The sequence below is a fragment of the Cariama cristata genome, unplaced genomic scaffold (genome assembly GCF_000690535.1).
Source record: "Cariama cristata isolate BGI_N322 unplaced genomic scaffold, ASM69053v1 scaffold21123, whole genome shotgun sequence".
In the NCBI taxonomy this organism is placed as follows: Eukaryota; Metazoa; Chordata; class Aves; order Cariamiformes; family Cariamidae; genus Cariama; species Cariama cristata.
Window position 1 is genome coordinate 1 of NW_009608155.1, and position 16,688 is coordinate 16,688.

The following is a 16,688-nucleotide window of genomic DNA, read 5'->3' on the forward strand; positions in this document are numbered from 1 at the left end:
CAGCGAGAGGTGTCAGACCGGTACCGGGGGTGTGCGCGTCTGGTGCAAACCCGGAGCTGGGAGGAAGAAATCCCAGCGGGCCGTTAGGGTCCTGCGGTCAGGGATTAGGGAGAGAAGGCTGGCTCTCGGATGACCAGGTGCCTGGGTCAAGTCAAAACCGGTCAGCTCCACAGCCTCCCCTGTGCGTTTGAAGGTTTCCAAACGGGAAGTCCCTCTAAAGGCTGAGATGTGATAAGTAAATAATCACTTGACCTTCCCTGCCCCCGGTAGATACACTGCCATCCAAATATTCAGTGTCTGTGCAAAAAATAATTCTAATCTAAATTTCTTGTCTTCAGGGTAACTCTTCGTGAGATGTGTGTATTTGTAAGGACGCTTGGACCTATTGGTTTTAAGTCTGTTTTTTCATATCTAATACATACTTGTTCCATATGTAATTTTTTTTTTCAGTTATGATGGTAGACAGGAAACTTGGGAAACGGGACCAATGTTCTCCCAACATCCCTCTGCCCAAATAACTTAAATAACTTTCAAATCCATCTGTCACTTTCAACCAGGCTCCACAGCAGGATGTCACACAGTTAAGCTTTCTATAAGCAACAGTTTGGTGGGGGGAAAAAACGTAGTCCAAAAAACGTAGTTCTGTTGTTGGGAAAGAGGCTCGAGTATAAGCGCCGTGGCTGTACGCTGGTTTTAGCCAGCTGTTGGACCATCAGTATATTTGGAGCAAGGAAGGAAACCTTTGTCCACCTTTGCAAGCAGCTGTGTCTGTAAGGAGAAGTGTTTGGTTCTGAGTATCCAGTGTGCACGTGATTTGTATTTTTGAGGGACTAACTGTGGTCTGATTTTATGGACGGAATTCTCATTAGGACCACATCTTTCAATTTACTGTGATACAAAATAGATCCAGTTTGTGTACCTTGCCCTTTAAAGCAACCCAAAGCACAGTAGGTGAGGATGGGTTGAAGAATTGCTTCAAAAACAGGCTCCTGATCTGAGCTTACGCACTGATTTAGATACACCAGCCTCTTGCTGTTCTTGAGCAATATGGAAAGGGGAAGGGGTTTGGGGAACTTTGGAGCAAAAGGAACTGGATGTATTGCTGTTGTCAGGAAGAGTGTTTGGGGATGTTAAGAAAGGAACAGGAGGTAAGGTTACTCTGGTACAGTGGCATGGATGTGGCCAATATGCAGAAAGAGGACACATCTCCTTAGGCAATAAAGCTTTAGTAAATTTGTTTTCCCTTCCTCAAAGAAGTGCCATTCAAGTTTTCATGTGCTCACTTGGTGCAAAATTTATTTATTTATTTATTTACTTATTTTTAAAGAAACATAGTTATATACCCAAATATAGATACCTTTCTTTGTGCTGTTTGTCTAAACTCTCTTTAATGGAGAGTAATACGCACTTCTAAAGCGTTTTTCAGTGTGTTCTAAAGTAGATAATAGATGAGACAAATCCACCCTGGCATCCAGTGTCACAGGTAAAGGTATAAATCTGTACTAATGGATCTTTTTAAATTTGTTTTTGAAGTAGCCTGTTTGCTGTGTGATGTTGACGGTAGTTATCAATCACTTCTGCTGATCTATTCAGAGGATGTTTTTCAAATTTAAATAGTTTTGCACTGTAAGTCACTTGCCCTGTGAAAGATGCCTGAGATTTAGCAAAATCTTAGTTCATTCATGGCCTACAAGTTATTGGCAATTATGGATCTTTGACTTTTGATTCTTTTGAGCTTTTAAGTATTTTATGTTATGCAAAGGACATTTGAATGAATCCATTGCATAGTCTCTTAATTAGTCAGTGGTGGTATTTTATGAAGTGATGGGATGAATTCTGCATCCCTGAAATTAAATGGGAACAGAATTGAGCTTACCGTGATTTGAGACTGCTCAGGTAAATAAGAGGTGTAACTTGGGTTTATGTGGAAATGTTGATTTGGTGGTGTTTAACTGAAGCTGTAAAATCCTGCTGGCAAGGGAGAGGAGTACCTAGTTTCCATTTAATTCATTGGAAGGCTAATGCTGATTAACAGCGTACTCAAAGTGGGAAACAGATGACCTGTATGTAGAAAACTGAGTCTACTGTGGTTGTTTGAAACTAGATAACCTGAATTTAGTTCAGATGGATCACTCATTGAGAAAGTCAGTTAAAGAAACTGCTTTCTAGCCTGTGCTGGCCTATAATGCTGTAAAAGCTTTGGGAGCTCAAAACATTTACCATTTTTTCCCCTTTTTAAACAGGCACTACTTCGCACTGCCCACTAATCCCGGTGAGCAGTTCTTTATGTTTTGCACGCTTGCCGCTTGGCTGATCGCTAAAGCGGGACATCCCTTCGAACAGCCGCAAGAATATGATGACCCCAATGCAATAATATCAAATGTACTCTCAGAATTGCGATCATTTGTAAGTGTTGAACATGCTGTTTTCCCAAGTGTATTTCAAGCACATGCATCAACTTCAGAAATAACTGTTATAATACACTTCCTCTCTTGTCTGATTATATTCCCAAGGACTGGACAGCGTTCTCCTATCTATAAGTTTGTACTGTGTTCATTAGTTAATTGGAAGTTTATACGGTCTATACCTACTTGCTAATTTTTTGGCACTACAAAAATGGTCTTGCAGTATTATATATGATTCCAGTTAGTTTTGTTCCACAGTCTGTAAAATGGATTACATCAGGCTTACTTCTTGTACTGCCACATATGTTGCTCATTATAGTAGTATAATTTACAAAGACTTTATCTGGAAAGTTTACACAGTGCTTGTGATCCTGCTGCTGCCAAACTCAATGGTATTTCATAGTGGTAATTCATAGTGGTAATTCATAGTGAAGGAAATGGTTTAGAATTGTGTTCGTGTTTTCTTCATTTTTTTGTTAAGGAGTAAAAGGTTGCATAAACTGCCAGCAACTATTGGGATTTTTTTTTCGATATTAAAATCCCAAAGGTCAGGAGAGTTTATCGACTTACGGGAAGCATGATCTTATGGAAGATTGTACTGTAGTGCAGCTGTGAATGATGTTAAGAACACTGTTCTCTAAAGGAGTTAAACCATAACAAACCAAGATGTTTATTCTGTAGAAGAGCAATAAATAAAATACTCTGTAAATAAAATCTGGAACAAACAAGGCAATGTTGAAAAGCTGGTGGTTAAGTCTCAGTACCTGAGTTTCTCCATAGCTGTTCTTACCTTGCCAGCATGTCACTTGTGTGCATGACCATCTAGCTACCTTGCAGCTTCTGACTCTTCTGCTCCCTGCAAGTACCCTCTTACAGATACTTTAAGATTTCTACACTGCATCTGTTCTTGGGTTGTTCTGTTTTCCCTTCTGTTGCCTGACTGGAGCTGCATAAGGGAAGAGTATGAATTAACATCAGTAAAATCTTCATACAGAATGGACACTTTAGTTTTAGTGTAAAAAAATCTTTGTTACCTCCCCGAGAGGAAACTCGAATTGATGGGCAGCCATTAGTAAACAGCGTATCTCTTTATTTTAGGGAAGACCTGTGGATTTTCCTCCCTCAAAATTAAAGGCAGGTTACGGCGAGCAAGTGTGCTATGTTCTTGATTGTTTAGCTGAAGAAGCCTTGAAATACACTGGCTTTAGCTGGAAGAGGTATGGTACACTTTTAAGCATCCTCCCTTATGCATTGGTTTCCAGCAAACAAATGTAAGTTGTAATTGTAAAGAAAACAGAGTAATGACTAAAAATGTTTTACTTGATGTTTCGTGAGATGCAAAATTCAACCAGACTTGAAGTAGCAGGACCAATTAATTCTTAATGCAATTTCACACAATTTAGTCTATTACCAACATGGATGAGTTTGGGCCATTAATAGACTCAGCTAATTAATAAAGATTTGACCGATGACTTTTTTTTAGTCATTTTCGTATGCATAACTGCTTGTTAATCTGGCAGTTGAGTTGAAACATTTAATGTCCTTTTAGGTCCTATCAATCAATAGCTAAATTCTTGACCTCTTCAGTTGGAGGTGTGCACAATATGTGATCATGTTACAAGTAGGCTACAGTAACTTTGAGTATTTAATCCGAAGGAAATCTTAGGAGAAATTAGATGACAGATAATTTCACGTATATGAACATTTCTTTAAAAGTGTTCTTTATTTAATTCCTTCCCTCTGATGGGTTTTGAAATGGATATAGTGAAGTAATTTCTACCTTGGAAATATTTTACTGTTACTTCTGTTTAGTATACAAATGTCACTGTAGGCTGAAAATAAGTCTGTGGTGACCTGCACTTGAATTTTGAGAGGTTAGACCAAAAGAGAAAACAAATAAAAATTTACTCCCCAGATGTGTTTGTAGCATGAATATACTGTACTGCTTGGCACAATAACTAACCCTTACTTTTAAGACAGTCCAAGATAAACAAAGACTTTTAAGGCTGAGTGTTAATTTTATTTGTTTAAGTGTGTGAGACGCTAATCACTCTCTAGGCATATCGCACATCATCCCTACTTCTCATGAAATGTTTTGTTTGTTCAGGAGTAATTTACAGAGGTATTTGAACTAATTTCAGGCCAGCATATCCAAAAGAAGAGCTCGAAGAAGAAGAAATAACAGAAGATGCTGCAGAATTAACACTTAATAAACTGGAAGAGGATGTTGTGGTAGGTTTACGTGACTGGTTTTGATTATATTAGTATTGGTCAACTGTGAGGAAATTTTACTCAGTTTGTTTTGTTTGGCTTTATTTAAGAAGTCTTTTCTATTAGATGTTCAATTTCCCTTTTTTCCTGCATCTCCATTGCTGCATCATCAGCTTCTCTGTAGAGTTTTTTTGTTTCCTTTCAGATAAGGTTGCTAACTCTTCGGGACATAGCATATGTTCTTAGGTGCATTTAATGTAAAGTGAAGTGGAATCTAACCAGACATTAAAATTAAATAGATTCAGAATTGTTTCCTACTGATACAAGCTGTTGATGTTAAACAAAACTTCAATCCCTGTTTACAGAATTGGCTAATATTTGGTTGAAATTTGCCCAGCGTTTAATTAATAGAGTGCTCACTACTGTAACTCAGATTTCACTGCAAATAGGAAACAGTAACTTGGGTACTTAGTTGGTCTAAAAATTTGGGAACAGAGTAGACAGAAAAGAACAACTGGAAACAGAGCATTTGTTTAAAAACACCAACAAGACCTAAATAAAGGTTGCAGAATTGTTTCTGTAGACAAAGGTCACAGCAGCTCATCGCTATATGTTCCGTGAATGAAATGGTGATATCCCATCATCTGTTCTGACTGCAGAGTAAGTCTTTCTGCATGCTTTGAAATACATTTTACCAACAAGATGGCAATGTTTGAGGATCGCCTGTTATTTATTACTGCTTTTTAACTATAATAATTACAGTGAAGTTGTCAGGTCTATGAAACAGCTCATGAAATACCCGTAAGTTCAAATATGCTTTTAGGGCTTACTCATGGATGGATGTTGAACAAAAGTTGTTACTTGCTGATTGACTTTCTCAGAAGATTGTTTCTGAGAGGTGGAGTCTCCATGTAAACTGGTAGCATAACGTGACCACAAGACATTGTAATTTTCACAGGCCACTCTCCTCGAAGTAAGTCTTCTTACTGCTGACTTAAAGAAGATTTTTCTGGAGGGAAGTTAGCTGAAGACCACTAAAGTGAAAATTACAAAACAAAGTTAGTTTCACATCTGATTTCTCCAAAAGCTGATGATTCTGTGCAAAATAAATGTAGATCAAAACCAAAATACTGAAAGCTGTAAGCCTGGAAGTGCTTACTTGCTATGTCAGTAAATTACAGGAGAAAACAATTTTCTGGAGTGTTAAGGCCCAGCAATACTGGGTAGAAAATGCCACAACTATCCTATTTTTGTGTTCACATTTTTCAAGCGTGTGGGAAAAATTGGAAATGACAAAAGTTGGAAATACAGTGCCAGTAATGCTGCCATATGGTTCTGATTATAGTCCCAATTTATATGTCACAATAGTCCACAACAATGTAACAGCTGAAGAGTTTGCTTATTTTCTTCCTCTTTGCACAGTTTTCCTAAGTATTGTGTTATTTTTCTCATTTTTATTAGCCAAGAAAAATTCCAAACTTCTAATTGTGATGTGGATGTCTGGTTGCATTTTTATCAGCTTTGAAGTCTCCACAGAAAAAGTCTTGAATAATTCTGAGAAGAATAAGAGACATTCTGTATTGCGTGTTTGACCAGCAATGTAAGGCGGTGGCCAGAAGCTTTAAATATGAAACCAGTCAGCTGTCTGCTCTTTCTGTGTCTTGTTAAGGTCTAAGCTGTTTAAATTGGGAAGTGGGGACGAAACAGTTAACTAAAGCACAGTTGAAACCCTTCAAAAAACCTCTGGATTTGCTCTCAGATAGTATCTTAGGCCATGATTTTCAAAACTGACATGCTCTTCTGAGTTTGTGTGTTAATAAAACCATTGAGCTAGGTTTATACCAAGTGGAGCATCACTTTTTAGAGCCCCTAATAATTCTACAGGAATTAATTATATGCCAATGTAAATTTTTGTTCCCCAGTCTGTTGGTGCTGCCAATATATTGATATGTCCTGGATGTATTAGCTGTATCCATAATTAAATTTAGCAGTATTTCCAGTAGTTAAATGCTAATGATGAGGTTCATTGATTGTTCTTTGCTTTTGATTCTTCTGAATAAAATTGATGAGGCTGACGGAGACAAGCCTAGTTCTGTAAATCTTGGGGAATTGGGTAGCCTGTATTAGGTAGCCAGCAGCCAACAGTAGCCATAAAGGCTGGGTGTGCAAGGAAATCTGCACAGTTTGGTTTCTCAGTTCTGATAACTAGTCGTCGTCTTGTTGTTATTGTAGTGTTGTAACATGTGCTTCTAAGTGCTGCACAAATATATTTTGTCCATTTAGCGAAAGATAGTCCCAATCTAGTCATCATTAATTGTCTAGAAAGGAGGTGGATGATGGAATTTGACTGGTGGAAAAGACAGGTAACAGAAGAGCGACAGAAGGACAAGGTGTATAAGGGTGAAGTGTATGGGTGATAAAACAGCAGGTGAAATGCAGTATAGATAAATGGAGGGTAATGCACAGAAAAAGCATCTTTGACTTTACTTATGCAGTGATGGGCTCTGAGCTGATCATGGTCACTGAGGAATGCAATTTTGAGACAATAATAGAGAATTCTATAAAACCGTCAGCCCAGTGTCGTGGGCAAGAAAACAAATCAATTGCCTCAATTTGAATTGTATCATTCTGCACACTTAAAATGTGGCATCATTCTGCAACTCCAAACATGTAGTGCAAACAACATCTTGAAAACTATGTTCAGGTCTGGTTGTGTTTTGGTTTGGTTTTATTTGTAATGCAAAGCTTTAGGAAACACATAAGAAATTACAGTTACCATACAACTAGTGATAATGGCCCATTTGATGTGAGAGGGCTTAGGTTTTGCAGTTTGGTTGGTTGGTTTAGTTTTTAAATACTGTGGCACCCTGAGGGAAATGTGAGGTAGCTTTCATCTTGTCCCAGATATTGTGTGTCCTCATAAGATTTTTAAGTAGATACAAGCTCCATTATCATAAGCTCTCCATGTCTTTTTTTGTTCAGTTTTGCAGGTTGGTTGGTTGGTTGGTTTAGTTTTTAAATGCTGTGGCACCCTGAGGGAAATGTGAGGTAGCTTTCATCTTTCAGCTTGTCCCAGATATTGTGTGTCCTCATAAGATTTTTAAGTAGATACAAGCTCCATTATCATAAGCTCTCCATGTCTTTTTTTGTTCAGAAATATGGAATTTAATACTCCTTGCGTTGTGCTCCTGCAAAATAAAATTATGGAGAAAGATTGTGCAATACTTACTGAAGTCTTACTTTCCAACTTTCCTTAAGGAAGAAGAGTCAGACAGTGAAGAAAATTTTATTGACCTGAATGTTCTAAAGGCACAAACTTACAGATCGGTAAGTTGTAACCCATCGGTCCTCTCTTGAGAGATTTTCACATCTGTAGCAGCAATTTACTTCTGTAGGATTTAAGTCAGAAAATCTTTGTATAGTCTAAACTTGAGAAAACATTCCAACTGAAATGAATCAGCTTGTTTTAAAAGAAAAATGTGCAGCCAGTTTCTAAACTGATATCACTGCAAGGTTGCTGGAAACGTTTGCAATAAATTTTTGCAGAGACTTAGGGAAACATGGTATTCATTATCTTGAATATATTTTAAATTTTTAATCCTCATCCCCCTTCCTGGAATGTATTATAATTTCTTATTATATACATTTCATTCTTTTCAATTTTAAGTATGATGAAAAGATGTATTTATTTTAATTCCTAATCTTTATGAATTCAAAGAAAGCTATTAAAGAAATCTGTTACATCTGTAGTCTAGATCATTCTGGATATAAATATTTTTCTGAATATGAACACTGTAAGCCACTGTAACATGATTTCTAACAGTTCTCATGGTGCATAATATTTTGTGTATAAACTTTGTGACTTTTACACAGGACATAAATGACACTGCAAAGCAAGAAGAGATTTTACAGTCCACGACAGATGCAGCAGAGTGGAATCTGGAAGTGGAACGTGTGCTTCCACAGCTGAAAGTTACAGTCAGGACTGACAATAAGGTTTGCGAGAATGGATTTGTATGTGTGCACATGGCGATTAAAATGTGATTCCAATCAATGTTGTTTACTTTCCATTTACAATCTTTTTTCTTCTGTCATGCCAAGAATTGTGAATAATGGGTTCCAATGCTATCTTGTCTGAACATTTGTCACTTACTTTGACCCTAGAAGCAATAATTTTCAGGTTTTTTTTTTCCAATATTATAGAAGAATAATTTTTTCTGCTACTTACAGGGCACCTTATTTCTATGTATTTATTCAGTGGAAACTTCTTAAATTGTTAAACATTTCCAATGTACTCGCACTTCTGAAAAATTATACCCTCAGTTTAGCAGCTATTAAAACATCTTCCTGGAAGAGAACTGATGATCTTTCAACTGTTCCATTTGTCAGCCACATGAAAGGCTGATTGTATGGAGTTCATCTTGCTGAACTTTACATGACAATAAAGTAGGTCTGTACATCTGATCTAGTCATCATAGGCTCTCCTTCTATTTAGCAAGAAGTGAGTACTTTCCCAACTAATTTTACTTACCTATCCAGACGACAACCTCAAGATGAAATTCATAATTTCTTAAAAATGTGTATTTCTCTCCGTAATGTATTTCTCTCCGTAATGTATTTCAAGCAGTTTAGAATGAGCAGCTTAGAAGGAGACATCTATCTTTGGCAAGTCCAAACCTAGGACCTATTCCTGGCGTTGCCATAAGCATTCTTTCTAGGAGCTTGTATAGCAGACACAGATCAGTGCAGTATTGAAATTGCTCATTTGTAGTGACCCAGCTAGTTGGAGTGTTGGAGCAATCTGCAGCAGTGACACAGAATTCAATGCAAGATAATTATCTTGCCAAAAATAGGCTAAGCTCTCAACTGTCTGCTAAATTGCTTGCCTGTCTTACACTATACTGCATTCTTCTATGTGAAGAATTGCCTGGTTTGAGCCACCTTTCTGTGATCCTCGGCAAGCCCATCTGTTACACAGAACATGATGCTTGATTCTCACAGTAAGAAATCAAAACTTAATAAAGAAATACATCGAAAATTAAAGCCACTGTAGGAACTGAGGTTTACTAGCTTCCAGTTTAATGCACCATGTCTTGGCTTTAAGGAATATGTCAAAATGAACACGAAAAGAGGATTCTTCTTTTTCTAGCTTCTGTGCTTTCATGCTTTCAGAAATAACTGGAGAGAAGTGTTTGGCCTTTTTTAATTCTACAAGAAAAGCATCATATTCTGTTTCCTGAGCTGTGCATGTGAACGTAATACCAGGAGAGGGTTAATGGTTTAATCAGTGGCGTTCAAAACTAGAACTTATTTGTAAAGTCCTGGGCAGAGGGGGGAGGTGGTGGGGGGTTGTGTGTTTGTTGCTGGTTTTATTTAAATTCCAAAGTTCAGCAAATTGTGAACAATTGTCACCAGACCAGCAAAAGATCGTGAGTCTGCTACAAACTTAAAACTCAACATAAGCACGTTTCCTCTACTAGCCTTTGTTTTTTTCTGGAAGAGAACAGTGGGCAGCAGCACGATTGTAGACAGCGGGTGATCGTCATGGGCTGAACAGCTGTTGGAGATGCTTGGCTGTGCTCTTCTGAGATAGTGAGACAGAAGCATCAGTCCTTTGCTAGTTATGTGCGTGTCCTATGCAGGGGGATAGCCTCATTTCAAATCAGTGGAACTGCCTGTGATTGAAGGGTGGCATATGTTTAAGTGTGCAGCTGTTTTAAGCCAGGATTTGGTTTGTACCTGTACATTATAAGTGGCTGTATCCTCCAGGAGCTCTAGGATCAGGAATTGCTCTTGCTCAGGTCCTGCAGCCCAGCCCCGTGTGCCTGGGGATGTATGGGTCCCCATCCCAGACTGACGGATGAAGCTGCTGCTTCTTTCCTGTTTGCAGGTTCAACCAATAGCAAAGTTAAGCACGTGTCATACAGACATGCAAAGGACCCTGACATGGCCAGCTACACAAACTGCCATAAACAAGGTCCTGTCTTGGACAGCACTTGTAGGACTCCCATAAAATATAAGTATAGACAACCAGGCCCCCTTCCTCCTCTTCAGCTAATTAAGATTGAAGTTCAATAGTTAAAGCACACCATTCCTTCTCTTTAGATTCACAAGCATGTGCGCATTCATGGATCCCTCAACTATCAGCATGGTCCTCTGTCTGTCTGATCCCCCCTGCCTGCATCCTGGGCCCCTTTAACTCTTTCACTGCTTTTCTGCTTGCCGGCTGGTTCAGCTTGATGCTTGCCAGCAAACAGATGGGCACACTCATGCGCTTGTCTTAAGGGCACTCTGTTTTTGTGGGTCCCCCTCAGTGCCAGCATATACCCTCTGCCTGACTCATACCCAGGACTAGATCTCGACTACTACTTGACAGCTAGTTCAGTTTTAAGTCTGCTATTGAATTTTACATGTGCACAGCAGGTTTAGGGAGGATGCAAACGCTTGTCTCTACCTCAGCAGCTGGCACCAGCAACACAGGCTTGTTACCCTCAGTCCCCCTCCAGCTGCTGGCGCTGAGCCCCTCACTTGCTTTACTTGCACCAGTCCTTCCCAGTAGCTGGATTTTGAGATATATACCTGTCTTGCCTTGGTGGCCTCATCTGCTCCTGTGGCTGGTACTGAGACGCCCACTCGTCACTGGTCTCCACTTGGACATTGAGCCGTTGACCACAACCCTTTGAGTGTGACTATCTGGCCAGTTCCTTATCCACCGAGTGGTCCATCCATCAAATCCAAGTCTCTCCAATTTAGAGAAGAGGGCGTTGTGCAGGACAGTGTCAAATGCTTTGCACAAGTCCAGGTAGATGATGTCAGTTGCTCTTCTCTTATCCAGCAACACTGTAACCCCATTGTAGAAGGTCATCAGATTTGCCAGGCACGATTTGCCCTTAGTGAAGCCATGTTGACTGTTACCGATCACCTCCTTATTTTCCACGTGCCTTAGCATAGTTTCCAGGAGGATCTGCTGTATGATCTTGCTGGGCACAGAGGTGAGACTGACTGGTCTGTAGTTCCCAGGTTTTCCTTTTTTCTCTTTTTAAAAATGAGGGTTATGTTTTCCCCTTTTCCAGTCAGTGGGAACTTCACCAGACTACCACGACTTCTCAAATATGATGGGTAGTGGCTTAGCCACTTCGTCTGCCAGTTCCCTCAGGACCCGCGGATGTATCTGATCGGGTCCCATGGACTTGTGCACCTTCAGGTTCCTTAGATGGTCTTGAACCTGATCTTTTACAGCAGGCGGTTCTTCATTCTCCCAGTCCATGCCTTTGCCTTCTGCGACTTGGGCATTGTGGCTGGAGCACTTGCCAGTGAAGACCGAGGCAAAAAAGTCTTTGAATACCTCAGCCTTCTCCATGTCCTGGGTAACCAGGTCTCTCATTTCCTTTCAGACAGGGCCCATGTTTTCCCTAGTCTTCCTTCTATCTCCAGTGTACCTGTAGAAGCTTTTCTTATTGCCCTTGATGTCCCTGACCAGATTTCATTCTATCAGATAATTAAAAAATAATTTAGTAAGAAGATAGGACAGACTGCAGTGGTCAGGCACAGGGCTCAGTCAGGCCCAGTGGACTGACTGACAACAGTTTACATACGACCAGCCTCTCCCATACCCCTCTCTGTTCCCCACTTTGTTGCTCCCCAGTCCCCTTCCCCTGCACATTGCTTCATCAGTTGCAAAGGTCTGTGTCTCTGTAGGTTTTGTTTTTTTCCCCTCCTCCTTATCATCTGATTTTGGCAAGGTCCTTGATCAGGTAATTGTACTGACATAAACATTCTCACACTCCCCATGCCCTTATCCATTAATGTAACTGGCTAGGTTTGTTTCTTGTTACTGCCTGCATTATTGTTTGTCGGTCAGTTTTGTGCCTCTCTGTTTTGCTTAGCGTCCTTTTTGACAAGGTCCTTGATCACATAATCTTACTGAAGCAAACACTGTCACTTTCCACATATCCTTACAGTACCTATCTTACAAGAAAGTCTCTTAAGGTTTGATTTCAAGTGATAAAGATTTATTAACATCACTTTTTTTTTAACACCTAGACCAGTACAGTGCCAAAAGCTTAAAAATCTTAAAAATATTTTTTAGCATGTTCAGAAACACAATACTGAAAGAGCAGTAATTCTGTAGTGCTGCTGCTCTGCTTCATTGTGGACTCACAGTCTGTCTGCAGCTGTGGTTTGGGTCTGGGAGATGTAAAACATTTGTATTAATAAGGAGAAATTTGTGATAAAGCTTGAGAACTGGAATTGATTTGTAAGTAAAAGATACCTACCTATCAAGTTAAAACAGCACCTTTTCTCATCCCCCATCTCTGAGTCTATGTATGTTTCCTACGACCTAGAAGCTGCAAATAGTTTCCCCCCGTCCTAATTTTGTCCCGCTATCAAAAAGAAGTTTAGGTATTTCTGCCTCTCTCATTTCTTTCTGTTCTTCTGATAATAGTAAGGGCTAAGTAGAAAGGAAAGATGTGATAGTCTGGAACTGGTAGGTGTTGGGCATTTGAAGCACTCATTTTGTCTAAGAATAAGCTGAGCTAGTGCAGCTATAATCAATATTTTCAGTATTTGTGCCCAGAGTGGTTTCTAGCAGAAATAGTTCCATGAAGATCAAACAGACTCTAAAAAGCATAGCTACTATAGTGTCAGTGAGGATGTCAGCATCTGTTTATGGATCTGAGTGTCATATGTGACATTTTTGAGGTTTATAAATTGTGTCACAGTAAGCAAGTGCCTCTGGATATGAACATGGCAGTGGCAGAGTGATACACAGTAATAGTATAAAAGAGAACTGACCCTGCCTTGCATACCAGCCTTTGTTTAGTAACCAGAGAAAGATAAAAGTTGTACTTGCCTATATTTTACTTTGTGGCATCTTTTTTAGGATTGGAGGATTCATGTAGATCAAATGCATCAGCATAAGGATGGAATTGAATCTTCTCTGAAAGAAACTAGGGTATGTCTTGTATGTCCAAAATATTTCGCTCATCTGTCAGCATTTTTATTTTCTCTTTCATTTGATATACGTTAAGAACTAAATTGTTTTTTTTTTTTCTTCATTTTATTTGTCCTAATGCTGTAAAACTAAAAAGGGAAACATATGATTCTGATGATTAGGGCCAGTGGGACTGGCAAAATACCTTGTGGGAAAGAGCTCTATATGTGAGGATTAACAGGGATATTAGGGTTCATTAACATATGCGTTACTGTAAGTACATTCTGACTACAGGGGGCAAAACAGAATAATACAGTAATACAATCTGAAAATAAGCGCTGATAAACTCAAAATACTGTCAAATACTGTTGTTAGAGTAACCTACTGACATTGACATTTGTAATTAATTGAGGAGGGGAGAGTGATGGAAGCAGTAAAGCTTGAAATATGTGTTTTGGAGGTGCGCAAACCAGAACACATTAGGAATAATTTTTTGTTCCTAAACATAGCATTTCCGTACTATTTTTCTCTCTCGCTTGTAGGTTTCCATATCCTTTCTTAATTACAGCACTATTTGAATACTCCTTGCGTACTATCTGTATAATGTCAACCCACAGAATATGATTTTCTAGGGTTACCTTGACAAACTCCATAATGAAATCAGCAGAACATTGGAAAAGATCAATAGCAGGGAAAAATACATCAACAATCAGTTGGAGCACTTGATTCAAGAGTACCGTTCAGCACAAGCCTTGCTGAGTGAGGTAATGAACTGATCTTTTGTTGTTGCCTTCTCTAGTATTAACTTGCTGTTAAGTGACGTTGAAGGCAAAGAAGACTCGGAGGAGTTATCTCTGAATTTTGCTGTTGGATATAAAGCAGGGGAAATATTGACTGGCTGTCAAATTATATAGTTTTTAAGCTAAACTAGCAATTTTTATTCAACTGTTCTTCAGGGGAAAGTAAATGTTTTTTGCCTGAATATTATGTAAATCTGTTGCCAATCTTGAGCAGCTAGTAAATTGCTAGTTCTGCTTTCCCTGTGAAGTTCACACATCTGTGATGAGTGGAAAAACTACAGTCTCAGTCCAGCACTCATCTCTTATATTGATTACTTGTGCTAACGTGCACAAAGCACTCTGATTACTTCTTTGCTTCCTTTAGTTTTTATGCCAATAGAATGCTGTTTGAGAAGCTTTTTGATCCCCTAGTTAGGAGGCCTGTATAAGCTGCTATTTGGCTAGCCCTCCTATTTGTGGGCATTAATTAAAATAAGGGTAACAGGATTTGACCTCTGTGCTTTCTGTTTGCCTTACTGTTAATCTTTAAGAAACTTCAAGATAGTCATTTACTATTGACGAAGAAGTGCTCTGGGTTTCAGGATTCAATTCTGTCTTCATTCTGGCAAATTTTTTTTATTTCTTCATGTAAATGATTAGAAGGTGTACTTCTTCTCATGTATGTATTACAGCTATTACAAATTTTAAAACTGCTTAAAATTTTTGAATGATAGTTATTACAAGGGCTGATGTTTCAAGCCTGTCCTCCTATGTGTAGTGCTGTAAACGTCATTGGGACTTCATGGGAGAGTTTCTGGAACTGAGACGTGTGAGAGCAAGTTTTGGTGTTTTCTGAGCTATCTGCATACATCTCTTCTACTTTGTCATTACAGCAAAAAACATATTTCTTTCTAGGCTAAAGAGCAGTACCAGGAAGGAAGTGGAGGAGTAACTGAAAGGATTAAAGTGCTCTCTGAGGTAAAACACATATTCCCATAATTTCTTTTGCTTATTTTAAAACAATCTTCAGAGAGTTGGCATTTAGTGTTTGCAGTTTTATGAACCTGGTTCTTTCTGATTTGTTCTCATGTTAAAGATTAATCTGTTTGTTTAGTGGAAGCAATCTAGTCCAGTCCCTAAATTTTAAACCCAGGCTGCCATTGATTCTTAACTTGTGAATTTCACCAAACTATTATGAGCTCTTAATTTCCGCAGTTTGTAAAAGAGGGTAAATGTTCTGTATTGTATAACCTATGTCCTAGAATTACTGAGGATTAATCAAGGCATGTGCATAAATTCTTTGGAAGACGAAAAGCTTAATTCTTATTTTTAGTTAAAATGAACAATTCAAAATTTTCATCTTCCAAGCACTTGAAAGCAATATTTGACTAAATAGTAACTTTTCCATATCAGTTAAATTATGTTAATACCTAGAACTGTTGTTCTGTTCTTTAAATCAGTGCTCTGACAAATTTAAAGAAAAATCCCCAGACTCCTAACTGCCTCAACATGTTGAGTGTTTCATAGCATTTCATTTAGAATTACAGCCTGATTTCCAAATATTTCAACCCTCTGTCCAATTCAGAATTTTTTTTTAAACAGCTCTGTTGTTTGGGTTTGGAAAATCCACTTTATTTATTAGACAATAAAGCATCTGGAATAGTCACATAAAATAGATCACATCATAAGAATGCGCCGGAAATTGTAAAACAAGTTGGAGTTGTTTTAGAATAGAATAGTTCAGTTGGAAGGGAGCTATAATGATCATCTAGTCCAACTGCAGTAGGGAATACAGCTGTTTAACAAGAGTTTTCTAGCAAAGATTTCTGAGTGTATGGATTCTGCAGAATTAGAGCTTCTTTCTATTTCACTCTCAAGGAAGTAAGTTTGAAAAAGAGAGCACTTTACGATGACTTCAGATTTATGATATGTTTGTGCTGTGCAAGTTATTGATTGATTACTAATGATGAATACATTGCTAGTTGGCAGCTTTCAAACTCTGTAGATGCGGTGGTGCATATCAGGGATATTACTACTGATCTGCTTTCAAGCATGCAATCAAACCTCAGCCCACTTGGCAATACCAGTACCACTGTAGGTATGCAATAACAATGCAGCGATGTTTCTTTTTTGTTACTGAAAAGGCTTACTGAAGCCTTAAGGAAGGGCTATTTTTATATTATAGACAAAAATCCTGAATTATTACCTAGACTGTACCTTAGAATTATATATTTGCTTTTTCTTCATTGTCTACAAAGGCAAATTGGTCAATAGATAGTCAGTGCTGAAACGCATTTGTATTCTTCATACATGCATTTTGCATACCCGTAGCTGTGCCAGCACCAGCAGGCTTGACTG

At 38.6% G+C, this 16,688-nt stretch overlaps 1 protein-coding gene across 1 annotated transcript in view; it reads left to right on the forward strand.

Moving 5' to 3' along the window:
- Window positions 1-2,169: 2,169 nt before the first annotated feature.
- IFT57 (intraflagellar transport 57) overlaps window positions 2,170-16,688 on the forward strand; it is a gene marked incomplete at its 5' end in the record, with an annotated part of 16,772 nt that continues 2,253 nt past the window's right edge. Inside the window, 8 exons of the mRNA XM_009697028.1 lie at window positions 2,170-2,406; window positions 3,504-3,622; window positions 4,547-4,637; window positions 7,875-7,943; window positions 8,490-8,612; window positions 13,501-13,572; window positions 14,184-14,315; window positions 15,246-15,308. Coding sequence (XP_009695330.1) covers window positions 2,170-2,406; window positions 3,504-3,622; window positions 4,547-4,637; window positions 7,875-7,943; window positions 8,490-8,612; window positions 13,501-13,572; window positions 14,184-14,315; window positions 15,246-15,308 — 906 coding nt within the window. The remainder of the gene's footprint in view (window positions 2,407-3,503; window positions 3,623-4,546; window positions 4,638-7,874; window positions 7,944-8,489; window positions 8,613-13,500; window positions 13,573-14,183; window positions 14,316-15,245; window positions 15,309-16,688) is intronic.